General features: G+C 44.0%; 1 protein-coding gene across 2 annotated transcripts in view; it reads right to left on the bottom strand.

Annotated features, from left to right (window-relative positions):
- LOC140398380 (unconventional myosin-Id-like) overlaps positions 1-16,909 on the bottom strand; it is a 913,794-nt gene that overhangs the window by 728,826 nt on the left and 168,059 nt on the right. For both annotated transcript variants that reach the window (XM_072487000.1, XM_072487001.1), the window contains exons 2-7: positions 12,297-12,505; positions 11,070-11,163; positions 7,113-7,278; positions 6,640-6,693; positions 5,157-5,252; positions 3,872-3,988 (exon numbers count right to left, since the gene is read on the bottom strand). In XM_072487000.1, the coding sequence (XP_072343101.1) occupies positions 3,872-3,988; positions 5,157-5,252; positions 6,640-6,693; positions 7,113-7,278; positions 11,070-11,163; positions 12,297-12,505 (736 nt within the window). The remainder of the gene's footprint in view (positions 1-3,871; positions 3,989-5,156; positions 5,253-6,639; positions 6,694-7,112; positions 7,279-11,069; positions 11,164-12,296; positions 12,506-16,909) is intronic.

Genomic DNA, 16,909 nt, shown 5'->3' on the forward strand with positions numbered 1-16,909 from the left:
ATGGTCCTAATCCCTGGGTAACTCCACGACAAATCTTCCTGCAGTCTTAAAAAAATACCGCTGTCTCCTGTCACTCAGTCAATTTCGGGACCATGTCGCTACAGTCTCATCTATTCTGAGAGTTTTAATTACGCTCATAAGTCTGCAGTGCAGCATTTAATCAAATGTCTTTTTGAAGTCCATGTTCTCTTTGAGTTGGATTAACTTACTGAATATACCTCTTTTTATTTTAAATGTGACAATATAATTCCGAATGTAATCTTCTTAAGTCACATCCACCAGATCTGTCTCCCGGGCAAGACTGAAGCAGAATAATTATTTAATATTTCTGTCCTTTTACAGTTTCTCCCTGTGGCTTTAACCCCTATCCATCCCTTAGTGACGCTACTTCCGTCCCATTCCTTTTGCCAATTCATGTGTTGTCCCTAGTCTGTTCATTGATAATTTAGTTTCATAGATACTCTGCTTTCCTAATTGTGTTAACTAATCTCTTCATATTTAACCTTCTATTCTCTGCTGCTATCAACACACTTAATGGAAGGGCAGCACGGTGGCGCAGTGGTTAGCATTGCTGCCTATGGAGCTGAGGACACGGGTTCGAATCCCGGCCCTGGGTCACTGTCCGTGTGGATTTTGCACATTCTCTCCGCGTCTGCGTGGGTTTCACCCCCACAACCCAAAAGATGTGCAGTGTAGGTGGATTGGCCACGCTAAATTGCCCCTTAATTGGAAAAAAAAGTAATTGGGTACTCTAAATTTATATTAAAAAATAAATAAATAAAACACACTTAATGACTGCCTCTTCCCATGCCTCCTATTTTTCCCTTGTGCCTTTATTCATCTATGAAATCTTATTATTTTAAATGTTTTCCATTGCTGTTCCACATCAGTGTTTGCCGATATTATTGTCTCAAGTTACAAAATATTTACAGCACTGGCAGTTGTATTCACAGTCCCTCAAAATGAACTTTCTAACAATCTACTGTATCACCCTGGTCTTTGTCATGCTCACGTCCTTCTCAATTATCGTAAGTGGTTACAACTATTGCCCAGATGCTCTCCTCCCTTTACCACTCTAATCTGCTCTCCTCCAGTTCTCATTCCAATTCACTTCCCGCCCTGAGTGATGCACTAAGGCAGACTTTTGTTTGTTTCAATAGCTAGCAATTTCTGCAATGGGTCACCAGAGGCTTACAGCTCAAGGGGGTGTCACTCCACATCAAGCATGGCTGACCAGGAGGAGTCTCTCCCCCTCTTACCGCCAGCCATTGGCAAGTTTGGAAGGTTTTACCTTGACACCCTCGATCTGTTTGATTGTGTAATGTACGCACCTTCCTTGGCCATCAAGTCCTGGGATGGGTCTCGAATCCAGAGCTCCAGGCTCAAAGGTCAGGACACTACCCACTACACCACAAAACCTCCTCAGCTCACATTCCTGGATCTAATAGCAAATTCTTCCCTGTTGGGCTTCTTCCAGAATGGGTTAGAATGGAGCACTGCACCCCTGTGAGGGACTTCGTTACCTATTTACCTTACTTACCTCTTCTAGCCAATTAACTTCAGAGTAGTTGAAATCCCTGCAATTATTATTCTAAGTTTTTTACTCATTTTCCTACTGTATTTCTGTTTCTTCCTCTGTCTTCCATCCACTGTTAGGTGTTCTGCAGACGACCGAGTAGCGTGCTGTATCATTGACTTGTTACCTCCATCCAAATGCATTCTATTTCTGTCTTTCTGATGACTCAGTTACTTTTTAAAAAACTGTCATTAAGTTTTCTCAACTAACTACAGCTGTGTGGCTGTAAATCCAGATTTGCTTTTCCTGCAGACGTTCACCCTGCAATCTCTAATTCCCAGTCCAGATTTTTCTGCAGCCATATTCTCATTAATCCCTATAATTATTGCCTTCAGATTTTGTATTATTAGACACTTTGTGCAATTTTGCACTAACACTGTTTAATAGCAGTTCCTTTCCTTTTATTTTTAACCACTTGTATTTATTCTCCAATCTTTTATCTTATCTTTATTGTGGTAGGGTTAGGGAGGGAGGGAGAGAGAGAGAGAGTACGGGGGGGGAGGGGGGGGGGGAGAAAGAGTGCTGGGGGGGCATGGGAAGAGAGAGAATTGATATCAATTCCTTGGCTCCGATGGCCTCAGGATGTGAAATGTGGTCTAGTGAATAATGTTTGTATCCCCTGCTGGCTGCTTCAAATGGAATTTGCAGCACAAAAACAGGCCATTTGGCCCAACTCATCTATATTGGTGTTTATGTTCCAGCCAAGCCTTCTCTGGCCCTTCTTGATCATTTAGCTTCTTGCTTCCTCTCCTATTTATCAACTTCCTTGAATGTATCTATGCTAGAATCATAGAATTGTTACAGCACAAAAGGAGGCCATTCAACCCATTGTTTTGGTGTCATTTCTCTACAACACCACCTCAGCTAGTCCTACTCCTCAACCTTTTTCCCTGTAGCCCAGTAAAATCTGCTCTCTTCAGATAATTAGCCAGTTCCCTTTTAAAATCGCAATTGAATCCGTCTCCACTCGGGCAGTGCTCAATAACCAGGTCAAAACCACTGCCCCTAATTTGTATGTCCTCCGCTGTTTGCACCTTCAATATCTTTGTGCATCACGTTGTGTGGATCTGCCTTGACTAATTTAGGTGGCATGATGTCCTTGCATGTAACATTGATATTATATCGATGTACGTTGTTTCCCGAGGCTGGGAATTCGAGAATCAGTGAGTCACAGTGATAGCAAAGGGATCGGCCATTTAGGCTGAAAATGACGAGAAATATCTTCACTCAAAGGGGTTGTGGAACTTTGACATTCTCTACGTCACAAAGTTGTGGCTGCTCAGTTGTTGATTATATTTGAGATGGAGATCAATAGATTTTTTGGATACTATGGAGATTAAGGGCAGGTGGAGTTGACGTAGATCAGCCATGAAAGCATTGATAGCAGAGCAGGCTCAAATAGTCAAACAGCCTACTCTTGCTCCTATTTCTTATGTTCATATAAAGATAGTTGATGTGTTAAGTAAGTTGGTTCAACGTTGACTGCAACTGGATGCAGTGAAACTAGAAACAGGCTTCTGACACAGGAGATGGTCCAACACTGTTTTATTGAACTTCCTGATTGCTGCACATAGTCTGCTGTGAGTTGACACTCTATCAATCTCACTGATAACCTCCTACTGGCTTGACCAGACTAACTTTCCACCTCATGGTGATAATGCTCACTGGCTTGTTCACTCTTACTATCTCAGCAGCTGTGTCCTGTAGAGTGAGAGAGAGAGAGAGTCTTAATGCCCTGTGTGCTTTATAGTGGTGGAGTCCTGTCTGGTGATTGGTTGTTATGTGTCGCGTGTGTTCATTGGTTACCCTGTGTGTCACTCACTGCCTGTCTGCATCTCATTATATACATGAGTGGATATTATGACAATAGTCAAGGTTACAAAAAGAGTGGCTGAAGGAGTAGATTTTGGAGAAAGAGTTAGCAAGGTGGAAGGGTATGTAGTCGAAAATGGAAAGGTCTAGGTGAAGAGGTCTGAAGAAGGCATTTGTAAATTGCTATCCTTACACCCAGCTATCTTTTCCTATTGAAATTAAATGGTTCGGGGAGTGGGGGGGGATGTTTCCACTTTCACAAACTCTAGTCCTCTGCACATTCACACTTTGAACCATCGCACTATTGTACAAAACACATTTTACTTTCGTATGTCTTATGGTGCAAAGCTCCCAGCAGGTCAGTTTGAACATACTTGAGGTGGCTGTCAAGGTACCGATCATAGAAATCCAGTTAAAATGGGCTGTCACTGTACAAAAAGAAAATGTTTCATCACATACCGCAGGAACAAATGGAGGACCTACCAGGTGGAGAATAGTGGCAAGAATTTTATAGACCGTCTGAATCTCTTCAGCAGTGAAGCCAATCACTTTCATGGCATCTGCGACAGCTTTAAATTCAGCAGCATCGTTTATAGCAGACTGTATACAGAGACAATTTTCAAAGTTAGAAACACATTTTAGATGCAATATAAAATAAATCTTCGAGATGTAGCTTAGCATATACTTTGTTAAAGTTATGCAAATGAATTATTCCATCCAGATTTTTCCCCAGAAAGTTATTGAGCATACACATTAACAAACCATTGGATTCTACAAAGGGATCAGTGAGACTGTTCAATGAGTAATGTCACACAGACCAAGAAGGTCCCCAACCACTTCTCAGCGAGTTCATCTCAGTCAATTTGCAGCAGGAGCTGCCGGATAAAACAGAATGGTCCCAGGGTTGGGGAGGACAAGAGTTGGCAGGTTTTCCTATTCCTGGTCTCGACCTACTGACTCCTGGTTGAAGTATACATACATGATCATCGACGCAAGACTGCGCTCAGCTGTGATGGCAACCCTGCCACATGCCCCTCTCCGGCCATGCCTCATTCCCGCCCACCTCCAAGTGACCAAGCAGCCAACACTCCCAATTCATAGAATCATAGAATCATAGAATTTACAGTGCAGAAGGAGGCCATTCGGCCCATCAAGTCTGCACCGGCTCTTGGAAAGAGCACCCCACCCAAGGTCCACACCTCCACCCTATCCCCACAACCCAGTAACCCTACCCAACACTAAGGGCAATTTTGGACACTATGGGCACTTTAGCATGGCCAATCCACCTAACCCGCACATCTTTGGACTGTGGGAGGAAACCGGAGCACCCGGAGGAAACCCACGCACACATGGGGAGGATGTGCAGACTCCGCACAGACAGTGACCCAAGCCGGAATCGAACCTGGGACCCTGGAGCTGTGAAGCATTTGTGCTATCCACAATGCTACCGTGCTGCCCCAACAATTCTGTTCTAGATGGCTCAGTTTAGCACTGGGCAAGGCACTGGGTTTCTAGGCTGCAGTGGGCATTAAAACAGGGCTTTGTTGGTTCCCCCCCACCCCTCAATACACAAATAAAGATTATTATTAGTTTCCAGGGAGATGGGGAGAAAGCATGAAATAAACAGCAAATTTCCGGTTATACATTCTTGAAAAGTACTTTTTTAAAAATCCCTCTCTGGTGTTACATTTCAGCTGTTGCGTGGTTAGGCAGGGGAGGAGGTGAAACAAGTTACTTAATTTCTCTCCTTCCTTGCTCTGTAACTTACCTTTACAACTCCGCCAACTTTGATGAAGTTGTAGGCAGCTGGGTCTTTCTGAATGTGCAAGGTCCGAAGCAACTTCTCAGGAGCACCGAAGAGTAACTAAAACACAAACAGACTATTTTCAAGTCAATGTAAATAAGGAGCATTTAGACGACATTCAAACATTTTTTCTATCCTGTGGAAGAGACATCAATGAGGACTATAACCTGCAGTGTCCATTTCCCAATTAAACCTTCCTTTTGCAGTTTCCCAGTTTAGCTAGCTGCTTTCATATTGTGTTAAGTTTCATGCCAATGTGAGATGCCTCTGAAACACAAGCCTCGCACAACTGGTGGTGAAACTGAGGTACACTTGCTAGTTTTATTAAGGCCAACGTTCTTTTAAAATTCAGTGCAATGGTTGGACAATTGGTAAGACCACTCTTGGGTTGCCAGCAGTTGCCAGTGAGAATTCCTCGTTATTGGGGTTGCAGCGTTATCATCGATCTCATTGAAAAAACAGCAGCTTTGATCCCGTTTCTGGAGAAGTGGCATTTTGCCATGAATTGTCAAGAAGAAACACTCCAAGCAGCACCCAGCCCTCCATACCCAGTCCTTGATTTCTGGTCTGTGCTGAGTTAACTGACCTCACTAGCAACTACAACTGGGAGCCAAGACAAGATTTCAGCACTCCTGGGTAGTGAGATGGGTAGATAATCAGTCAATGCTCCTGCTCATGAAAAGTACCTAATTCAGGCTGACACTGCAGGTGCAGTAGTGAGGGAGTGCTGCACAGTTGGGAGTGCAATCCTTTGAATTACACTTTAAATCCAGGGCGAGCCTGCTCTCTCAGGTTTACACAAAAGATCCCATCAAACTACTTTGGAGAAGAGCAGGGGCATTCCTCCCTAGTGTCCAGGCCACGATAAATCACTTGACCATCATTAGTAATATAAATCATTTTTGCTGCATGCAAGATTGGGCTGTGTACAAACTGGCTGCCACATTTTTTCCACTGTAACTACTTCATTGACTGTGAAGCATTATGGAAAGTCCAGCGGTCATAAAAAGTGCTATATGAATTCAAGTCTTTCTTTTTTGCCCAATGAAAAGAATGTTTGGACTTTATGCAAGATGAGATGTCCTTCACGCTAAAACATACACTGACCACCCCAGGCTAACATTAGAAGAATGTACATTTGGGCGAGGCATTAAAGGATATCCTACATCCTGACACTGACCCCTTATCAGAGCCAACACCTTGAAGTGAGATGTGGTGTTAGCATTACGGTGTGGAAATAAAGGACAAAAAACATTTTAGGGTAATAAACCCTGTTGTTATGTGGGCAGGGTGTACAAGTCAACGGACTTGGCTATAGCTGAAAGATTTCCAGCTGCAAGCTGAAGATACAAGTTGGAATGAATAAAGTGCATTTAACCAGAATCAAACATAACAGAATCTTGAATGGTCTGATCAGTTTCTGAATCTTTTATTTAATGACACTAACCTGATGAAAGGAGTGGAAGTTTCGTTCTCCTTGCTGTTGTACAATAACCCGAGACTGGAAAACAAGAGTCATTAAAGTTTTAGATCAAGCAACAACTGAGCAAGGTTTATAACAAGCCTGTTGGTGCTACATGGCCAAATGCTCGATTCCCTCAAAATGACAAATAGGCAATAGAATTATTTGCCACTACAGAAGCTGGACTCTGTTTAAGAATTCCAAATGCCATTGCTGCAGGACTGCGTAAAGTATCAAGAAAATACATAATGAAATTAAAATCTCAGTACACAAAGATCTTTATAACACCCAGTTAAACTACCTGGCCTGAAGTATTCGCTGCTGGCACAGCCTGGAAGCTGCGCCCATTTTGCGAATGTCAGGAAATGTCAGGAATCAGTCACCATCTCTCTCTTTTCCCTCTTGCCCCAATAACCTGGCGAGTTCGAAACAATTAATTTGGGAATATCAAAGCTTACTTTTTCCAGTAGGTAGTTATTGATGTGGCCCCCTATAGGGTCACCTTTAAAGTCAAAGTTAATATCCATGTATTTTCCAAATCGACTGGAATTGTCATTACGTTTAGTTTTGGCATTTCCAAAGGCTTCCAATACACAGTTGGACTTTAACAACATGTTCTTTACCCTGCAACAGAAAGAAGGATCATTATAGTATCATATCATACTAACATCATCATCCTTTGGGCATTGACTTGTAGAAATTTGCACTTACCTCAGTGCCCCACATGTTAGTTAAGTAAATAAAAATATTAATTATCGTTAATTCCTTATCCTGGATAACTCATAATTTTTGACTTCAGCTCAACTTAACAAAAATAAAATATTGTCCATGCAATCTAAGCTTACAAAGTTGTCTTTTATAGAACATTGTGCCATTATATGGCTAATTTGATCAGATAGTCCTCTCTTATTGTCAGATAAGGCCTCGTTCTGAAATAAACCTTTCACCTTTAACTGGAGTAGGCTGCAGAGAAAGCAACTATCAATAAATATTCACTTTTTAGATAACGTTGAGAGCAACCATCTGCAATTTGGTCTGAGGGATCAGGAGGTCACCAAAGACCACAGTTCAACTGTCTCGTAATCCCGCAACAAAATGTTGTGAAAATTTGTCCTCAGATTCAAAATGATCCAAATTAACTCCTGGTTTGTTATACTTCATGACAGCAGCTGTCTTCCAGGGAACTTCTCTCTTTGATGCAAGTATGTTCTTCAAAAGAAAATAGGGCTAACCAAAAGGTCTGGAGCTTCTTTTGCACCAAGCAATTTGGTTGGGTTCCTGCTGCTTTGAAATCTGTATGTCATATTATGTTACAAGTAGTCACCAAGTCAGAAGGCAGGATAGAGATTGTAATTACAGTAGTGGAGTGTTTTTTATTTATCAGCTATTGTGTTATTTTTATGTTGATTTGTAAAGTGGAAAAATTCTGTTTGAAAACTTGAATAAAATATATATTTTTTAAAAAGTAGTGGAGTGTTTTAATTTAATAGGCATCATGTATTAGGGCAATAGACTCCATGCTAGTTAACCTCAATACCCTCAGCTATCACTGTCAATACTTGAGTGTCAGATGCACAAAATCTCACTTGTGGAGGGACCTCTGCTGAACCTACCTCCTGCACAATGAGGTATTAGGATAATTTGCAAAACGATGCCTGCAAAGTACATGGGAAAATTACACAACCTTTCCACAAGCAGCGATTCACAAATCATAGGGATTGTGAATGTTCCATCAGGCTCGAGCAAATGGCTTAGTTTCTCCTGGAGGTTGTTACACCTGTCTCTGTTGTGGATTATATTAAGGGTTAAGAATGTAGAGTTTTGTTTTCAGTTTAAGGAGAATTTCTTTTAAACTTTTGATTTGGTTTAGTATGCCTTTATGTGTTTACAATCTAAGCCTGAACATTTGACCCAGCTGTGGGCATTCCTGCTTCTAAAAGCCTAATGTAACTATGGAGAAAATTGCTGAGGGCGGCGCGAAAAGGAAAATTGGTGGAGTTTTTTTTTAAAAAGGGAAAAAGTAAAGTGACCCTGAAACTGCAGCCAACCGGTCTGTTCTGTTTAACAGAAGAACTCAGTTCTCCATGTTTAGAGAGGAAAATAAAGCGTTCTAGAGAATTGGGTAGGACCAGGTAGCTCTGTAAAGAGAGGAGAGAAGTCCAGCTATGGAATAGATGCCAAAAGAGTGTGTGTGTGTGTGTCTGGTGGATCATGGGATGTGAACATCATTGACACCTATACTGGGATCAGTGGGTCATATTGGTAGCAACAGTAAAAAGGTAAAGTTGCCATAGTCCCAAATGACCATAGACTGTTTTCCCCTTTGAGGGGGAGAGCTGACTGGTGATGGTTTAACCTGAGGATCACCACACCCCAGGCAAGGAGCAAGGTTGAGAAGGCACGGTCTTCATGAATAACCTGAACCGGTATGGGAATTGAACCCACGCTATTGGCCTAGCTCTGCATCACAAACCAGCTGCCCAGCCTACTGGGCTAAACCGGTTCCCATTGGTAGCAATATGCCATCGATCTCAGCTGTGACTTGTACAGCCAAATCCAGAGAAAAATAACTGCTTTCTTGAATGCAAGGATGTCCACACACCAATCAGAGTGAATATCACGATAAAAAGTCAAGTTCGGCTACATCTTACGTTCATTATCTTACTTGCTCAATGTACCTATTTAGACATTATCGCTTGTGCTTTTTGTATTCAAGTTTGTATAATGAAGATGCTGTTTAGCATCTTAATTTAACCTTGGAGTCCCACTGCTTATTTCATCACCTTTGGTGCTTCTATGCATTACATTCTTTTAGTGATTATGGTCTATCAAGCTAGATCCTAAAAGTATCATTCTTGTCCAGTATTCACATAGTTGGGAATATAACATGATCTTATAAAATAGAATATGTTCACTGGGGTGAAGGTTTTCAAGAAAAAGTATTTTGAATTGTGAGGCCGTGAGGATTAGTACAGTTTGTAATTGTTGTAACCGACGGGAAGAACTCCACACGCAGCCAGACAGACAGGATACAACTAGGTATATTCGACTACTCCTCCTCAATACAATACTCTCTCACTCTCCACTCCCCCGCAGCATCCCAGGCTGGGGTCTATACCCTGCGGGGTATCCTCCAGCTGGGAGGAAGCTCCTCTCTCAATCACTTCAAAGGTTCGTATTCCAAGGTGAAGGAGGGGAATCTAATACAACGCAGTTTCAAAACACTTTGGGGGTCGTAACAGTAACTACTACTTAAGCATTCCTCTTTGTAGCGGACTGAACAACAGACTTCACACCTTCTTCACTCCACCTCTATAAGCTTATAAAGACTGGGAATGAACGTATACTGATTTTGGATGACTTGGTACAGCTGGAATCTACCAATGCTGCCACCTGGTGTCACTGCTGAGCGGTAAATTAAATGTGATTTCAGAAATTTGTAAAAAAAAACTATTATGAATAAAGAGATATAATAGGTTAGAAGATATTGACAAAATCCTGAGGAAAAATTCTAGAGTTGAGGCTCCTCTTCGTCAATAATGTCCTTTTTAAATTGTGTGCATTGTATTAGTGGTGTTTCTGGACAGAAGGGAGGCTATTCAATCTTCTGTCAATGTTAATCTGTAGCTATCTGTATTGGCACTGGTCAAGTGTTGTGAAAGACTATGATTCCCTTGCCTGTCAAGAATGATGCTGCTGACACTGGTTTCCAGCGTCACAATGTGAAGGAGGAAGAATTCCTTCCGGTGTTCCAGACAACATTTTCTTCGATCCAATAAAAAACAGACTGTTTTTCCATCCACTGCTCTTTGAAGGGTATTGCTGTTTATCCCAAAGCTTGCCTACACACACCAACGGCATCTCAAAAGTATTTTCTTGCAATTGCAGTCTTTTAAAATATTTCTGAAACAGGCTCAGGCACTATGATAGATGCACACTTGAGTCCCGAGGTTGGTCATGATTGGTCCTGGACTGGAGACGGTGGTGCGAGCGTTGTAAAAAAATGAAACCCTTGTCCGGCCTCGTCAGTCAGCGGAGTGGGCTGCTTCGTCATTGCGTCTCTTTTGGAATTTCTCTACGAGGTCGCGATTACGAGAGCCAGATTTTGTTTCGCGACCTGGAGATGGGGTTATGTTTTCAAGCTCATGTTGTAGTGCACAAAAGGATGAAACTTGGCATTCTTTCTTTCTAAGGCTGTCACAAAATGCGTTATGCAATTAGAATTAAATTGCTTCATCATAGCGAAAGCCGCCAAAAGTCAGTCCAACACATCTAGTGCTTCAAGCTCTTCGGCAGTCTGTGCAGGGGAGAACGTTTCTCCCCTATGTGCAGGCTTGAAAGAAAATATTCAAGCACATGTTATGAAAGGAAACAATTACTCAAATTCGACACAAATAAAGGTCTCTATTGATTACCTTTCCACTTCCTGACGTTGGCTGGGATTTGTAATACCCGCAATGAACTGCATGATGTATTTACTTGCCTCTGTTTTACCAGCACCACTCTCACCTGGAACCCAGAAAGAGGAAAAATTAACCCAACAAAGCTACAGCTGACGCTGCTGCAAATAATAATAATTTTACAACATAAAACCATAACTGGGAGAGACCAACAGGCCAACAGACCAAAGTGCAGCCAAATAGAACCAATTTCAGCTGTGCTCTCTCAGTTCAAAACACATCTTGCTTCACAGCTTAAACCAGTCTGCCCTCCTTTAAATATTCTAAAATAATATATCAACCAAAAATGGCCTCCTTCTGCACTGTAAATTCTATGATTCTAAAAAGATTTACAGAGGGTGGAACTGAATAAAGTGCTTCCTTCAACAAGAGTGCCATTTCCAGTTCTTGTTACAGCTTATCCTCTTCTCTCATCCTTCAGACATCTTAATGTATTAGTCATTTTACTCTGCACATGTTAGAGCAGCTGTGCTCTTCAGCATAGAGGTTGTCTTAGTAAATAATAGGGTACTTGCTGTACTCTTCACTTTTAAATAGCAAAGATCTAATACAATATGATTTGTTATCTTCATATAGTCCAGAATCCAATAGTTGGGGCCTTGCCCAAAGACCATCAGGAAGGCTCTAACAGCACCATTAATTGATTCAATTGATTAATTGATCTGCACTTGCAATTCCTCCAGTTTTCCAACATGGACAACTCTTATCGGTTTTCCAACGTGCTGACCTGATCAATCAAAGTGAAAATTGCTGTCTATGGGACAATCAATTTGGCTGTTAATTGTGTTTCCTACATTAAGGCAGTGAATAAACTTTTTAAAAAGTGATTAATTGGCTGCAAAGCACTTTGCGTCTTCTTGAAGTTGATCAAGGCACCATCTAAATGCATGCTCAAATGGAAGCTCTCCAGACTAACCCCATGTTACTAGATCATTGCTAAATTCAGGTGGACACACAGAATGGTCAATAACAAAAATAAATCAATAGGCTGAAGTTTATCTCATATGAGGAGGGACCTTGAAACTTCCCACCGAATAAGTTCCAAATATAAGTTAAAGTGCAACCGTGCCACAGAATGGTGATGCCCAAATGTACAATGTAGATGGTCGATTACTTAGATGGCAATCAATAACATTTTCTTCCCACAAACCCACCATTTTCCTTTAATTAATCACTCCCTACCTGATATGACAATGCAGGTGTCCTTTGACCTCCGCTTCATGGCTTTATATGTTGCATCTGCAATAGCGAATAGGTGAGGTGGTCTCTCATACAGCTCACGGCCCTTGTATTGCTCAATGGTATCCTTTCCATAAATATTCAAAGAACGGTAAGGGTTAACAGAAACCACCACTTCACCGATGTAGGAGTAAATTTTGCCCTTCTCAAACCTGTTGGGATGAAAGAACAAATTAAAAATGGCCATTTTTCCAGGCAACTGCATAGAAATAATTGTATCATACAATAAAGGCCATGTTAAAAGGTAATAATTGCCATGATCGCCATGGGGGGATCTACTGAATAGACCCCCTCCCCCAATGAAGAAATCACTTTGGCCGGTATTCTCCATTTGAGAGCCTAAGTGCTGACACCAGGGCTGAATCCAAGTGTCCTATGGCCCCAAAAGCGGCACTGGTCCCGGAGCAATTCAGGACATGTTAATGGGCTTGCACCGGTTCCACATAGAACAAGTGCAATTCCAATGCATGCCTGCATGTGATACGACTGGGTCGGGATCAGCATTGGAGAGGCTGATGAGCCGGAGCTGCATAGAGGCACTCCACTCTCCACACACCCTCATTCCAGCCAAGAAGATGGCACTGGGTGCACTGAAGCACCGACCCCATGGCCCACCTCCTGGCCACCCCTCGCTACTTCCCCCTCATCCCTAGCAGACACCCCGGGCCAGCAGCACAAGTGTCAGCACACTATAGAGATGTTGGGCACTTTTCATACCCCCTCTCTCTCCCTCAGCAACCACGGCACCCGGTTCCAGATTTTCAAAACCACAAGTGAATCTCGCTGTCGGTAATTGCACCTGGTGGAGGCGGAGCATTGTGAGAGGCCCAGCAGACTTTACTGAACAATTTGCATGCCCACACCTGTATGCGGCATGAAACGCATTCACGCCGCTGTCGAGGCACCAGAGCATGGCATTCCGTTGGGCGCCCAGGACCGGCTTCTATGCTCGGCTGAAGTGTGATTCTCCGCCCGATCGCATTTCACAACTCTGATGTCGCTGGACGGAGATTCCTGCCCATTATGTCTCACATGACTACAAGCATCTGCATCACTCCCCAAAGACATGCAGCACTTTGTAGTTACATAGTTCCACAATATAATGTTCTTCATTCAGGCAGGATAGGTCAGGAGTCCTATAGAATCCCTACAATACAGAAGAAGGCCATTCAGCCCATCAAGTCTGTGTAGACCCTCCAAAAGAACAACAACAATACCTTTCATCTCTGGGTTTCAGAGGTACGATTATCATCTACAAGGCACACTTCTATAAACCCTCTCTCCTTGGCTCAGGGCAGTCCTGATGGTGTGGCTTTCCAGAGCATCTTTTCAACCAACCAATACCACACTGTTTCATGGCTTGGTCACATTTGGTAATACATGCCACTTTTGGTTCTCTCGGCTAGACACAGACCTCTAGGTTTTAGACCTATTTAGCCAGTTCACAGTGCTTCCAAAGCTCATGCCTTTTTTTCTGTTGAAAAGAAAAAACTGGACGGCGGGCGGGAGGCGGCCGCACAATGGAGGGCTCCCGTTCTGGAACGGCATTTTCGGGGCTTTAAGCCCGGTCCCAGGGTCCACGGAGGCGGCAGAAGCAGGGAGAAGGCACGGAGGAGGCACAGTGAAGACACAGGAGGAAAAAAAAACAAAGAAAAATGTCGAGGGTGAGCAAAGAAAACGGCCGAAAATAAACCGCTGAAGGTCCGTCGGGGAGTGGAAAGGTCACCGTGGGGTCAGAGGAAAATGGAGGCTGGAGCACCAGGGAAGGCCGCACTGCTTACGGCTGAAGAAATAACTAAGGTGATGGCTGCGGAATTTGAAAAGCAGTTGGCGCAGATTGCGAAATGCATGGAGACGGTGAGGAAGGAGATGAGGGAGGTTTTGAGTGTGCTGGTGGAGGAGGCGGTTTCCCCGGTGAAGACGGAGGAGGTGAGCGCAGTGGCGGAGGTGCGAGAGCAAGGGGAGGCGCTGAAGGAAGTGGAGGAGACGTTATTGCAGCACGGTGATCAACTTGCCTCGATAGGGTAAGAGATGCGGAAGGTGATGGATACTAACAAGGATCTGCGAGGAAAAATGGAAGACCTGGAAAACAGATCCAGGTGACAGAATTTGAGGATCGTGGGGCTGCCCGAACGAGTTGAAGGACCGAAGCCGACTGAGTATTTTGCCGCGATGCTGGCAAAACTATTGGGGGAGGGGGAGGATCCCTCCCAATATGAACTGGATCGGGCTCATCGGTCGTGGAGGCCTGTACCAAAGGCGAGTGAGCCGCCAAGGGCAGTGACTCTGTGCTTCCGTAGGTACAGGGTGAAGGAGAAGGTCCTGAGCTGAGCCAAGCAGAAGCGGGTGGTGCAGTGGTCTGGAGCTGGTATACGTGTATACCAGGACTTTACGGTGGAGCTGGCAAGGAGGCGGGCTGCCTTCAACTGGGTGAAGAGGGCACTCTACATTAGCAAGGTGCGGTGCGGCATTGTATATCCAGCGAAGCTGAGGGTGACTTACAAGCTCAGGGACTTTTATTTTGGAACGGCGGAAGCAAGGGAGGAGTTTGCGAAAGCAGAAGGACTGTGGCAGAACTGACAAATTGAGGAATGGCCATGTGCCGATGTAACCTCATGACTGTATTTTCTTCTTTTTTGTATCACTGCGCGCGGGTGTAGAGACTAAAGGAGCCAATGTGGTATATATTTGGACAAGGGAAGGGACGGGACTTTCACTCGAAATGAGGGTTCTTTGGGGTGTAAGTGGATATGCGGGGTTTGTGTGCTAAAAGGGGATTTTGGGGCTTTCCTAGGGCCGGGCAAGTGGGAAAGGGACCCGGGCGGGGGCCTCCATGCTGGCCGGTTTAAGCCGGCCAGTGAACGGGAGTGAGGTGGGGGGAGGGGCTGCGGCCATCGGAGCCTGGTAGAACAGGGTCCGAGTGGTGTAGCCGGGGTGGAAAGTTGGGAGGAAGGAACCGAGGTTGGGAGGAGGAGTTTTATAAGAGGCAGTGGACGGGAGGAGCTAGAGACCTGGGGGGGGAGCGGTGTAAGATTAAGGGTGACTACGGGTAATCCCGGATTCCTTTTTGTCATTTGTTTATGTAAACATGCGGGTTGAGGTTTGGGGGGTTGGTGGGTAGATGGGACCGTTGTTATTATGGGGACTGACATATCTTGCTGATTATTGTTTATTGTTGATGGATGTAAATGTGGGAGAAAATGTGAAAAAGGAGAATTTTAAAAAAAATTTTTTTTTAAAGAAAAGAAAAAACTGACCTCTTCCTGAGAATAATTTGCTTCTTCTCACAATAATTTGGTGTCCCTTTTTCTGTCACTGCCTTCTTTCTCTTTGTGTCTGCATCTGTGTGTTGATCACTTATGCCTCCAGCTCTCCTGTCTTCTTTACAGCAATAGTTTCTTTGCCTGCCTTCTCTCTTTCTGCCTGCCACATGTCTTTCATATGCTAACTTGCTCCCTGTTGGTGCTGCTTCCAGGTTGAAGGTCACCAGATCACATGGACCGCTAGTTTTTATCCACAATTTTTTTTAAAATCTATTTTTATTTAAGGCATTTTGCATATATACATAACAATATCAGAAGACCACAAATCCACAGGAACAAAGAACACAGCCTACAACATCCCCCGATACCCATCCCACAACACTCTCTGCCCTTTTTAATTTTTACCACCTTATTCCCCTCCCCTCCCCCCACCTACCCCGGTGACACCTTCATTTCCCTTGAAGAAATCGATAAGCAGCTTCCACCTCCGGGTGAACCCCTCCTTCACGACCCGCAAGGCGAACTTGACCACCTCCCAGTGCAGGAATTCTGCCAGGTCACTCACCCACACCCCTGCCTTTTGCGGCTCTGAGTCCTGCCAGCACAACAAGATCCGTCTCTAAGCTATCAGGGAGGGAAAGGTCAATTCATCGGCCTCCAAACCAGCAACACTGAAGCCACCACTGAGCTTACGGAATACCAGACCGACGAGAACAGAAGGGGCGCCAACAACAGTGCCCCCAAACTCGTCCCCTGACTCAACACTGCCTCTATCCTCCCCACACTGGTCACTCCTCCACTGCCCATTTTCTCATCATGGTGATATTCGCCGCTCAATAATTTTTTTTTTCATAAATTCATTTTTTTCCAATTAAGGGACAATTTAGCATGGCCAACCCACCTACCCTGCACATCTTTGAGTTATGGGGGCAAAATTCGTGCAAACACTGGGAGAATGTGCAAACTCCACACGGACAGTGACCCAGAGCTGGGATCGAACCTGGGCCCTTGGGCTATGAGGCAGCAATGCTAACCACTGTGCCACCGTGCTGCCCCTTCGCCGCCCAATAATAGTTCATCAAACTCAGCAATGCCATCCCCCTTCCCTCTTCTCCAAAAACACCTTCCCGACCCACGGGTCTTCCACACCCACACAAACCCCAAGTTTATCCCATTCATCTTCCCGAAAAAAGACTTGGATACAAAGATGGGGTGGTTCTTGAACACGAACAAGAACCTGGGCAGCACCATCATTTAAACCGACTGCATGCACCCAGCCAGTGACAGATGCAA

Source organism: Scyliorhinus torazame, chromosome 21 (genome assembly GCF_047496885.1).
Source record: "Scyliorhinus torazame isolate Kashiwa2021f chromosome 21, sScyTor2.1, whole genome shotgun sequence".
Classification (NCBI taxonomy): domain Eukaryota; kingdom Metazoa; phylum Chordata; class Chondrichthyes; order Carcharhiniformes; family Scyliorhinidae; genus Scyliorhinus; species Scyliorhinus torazame.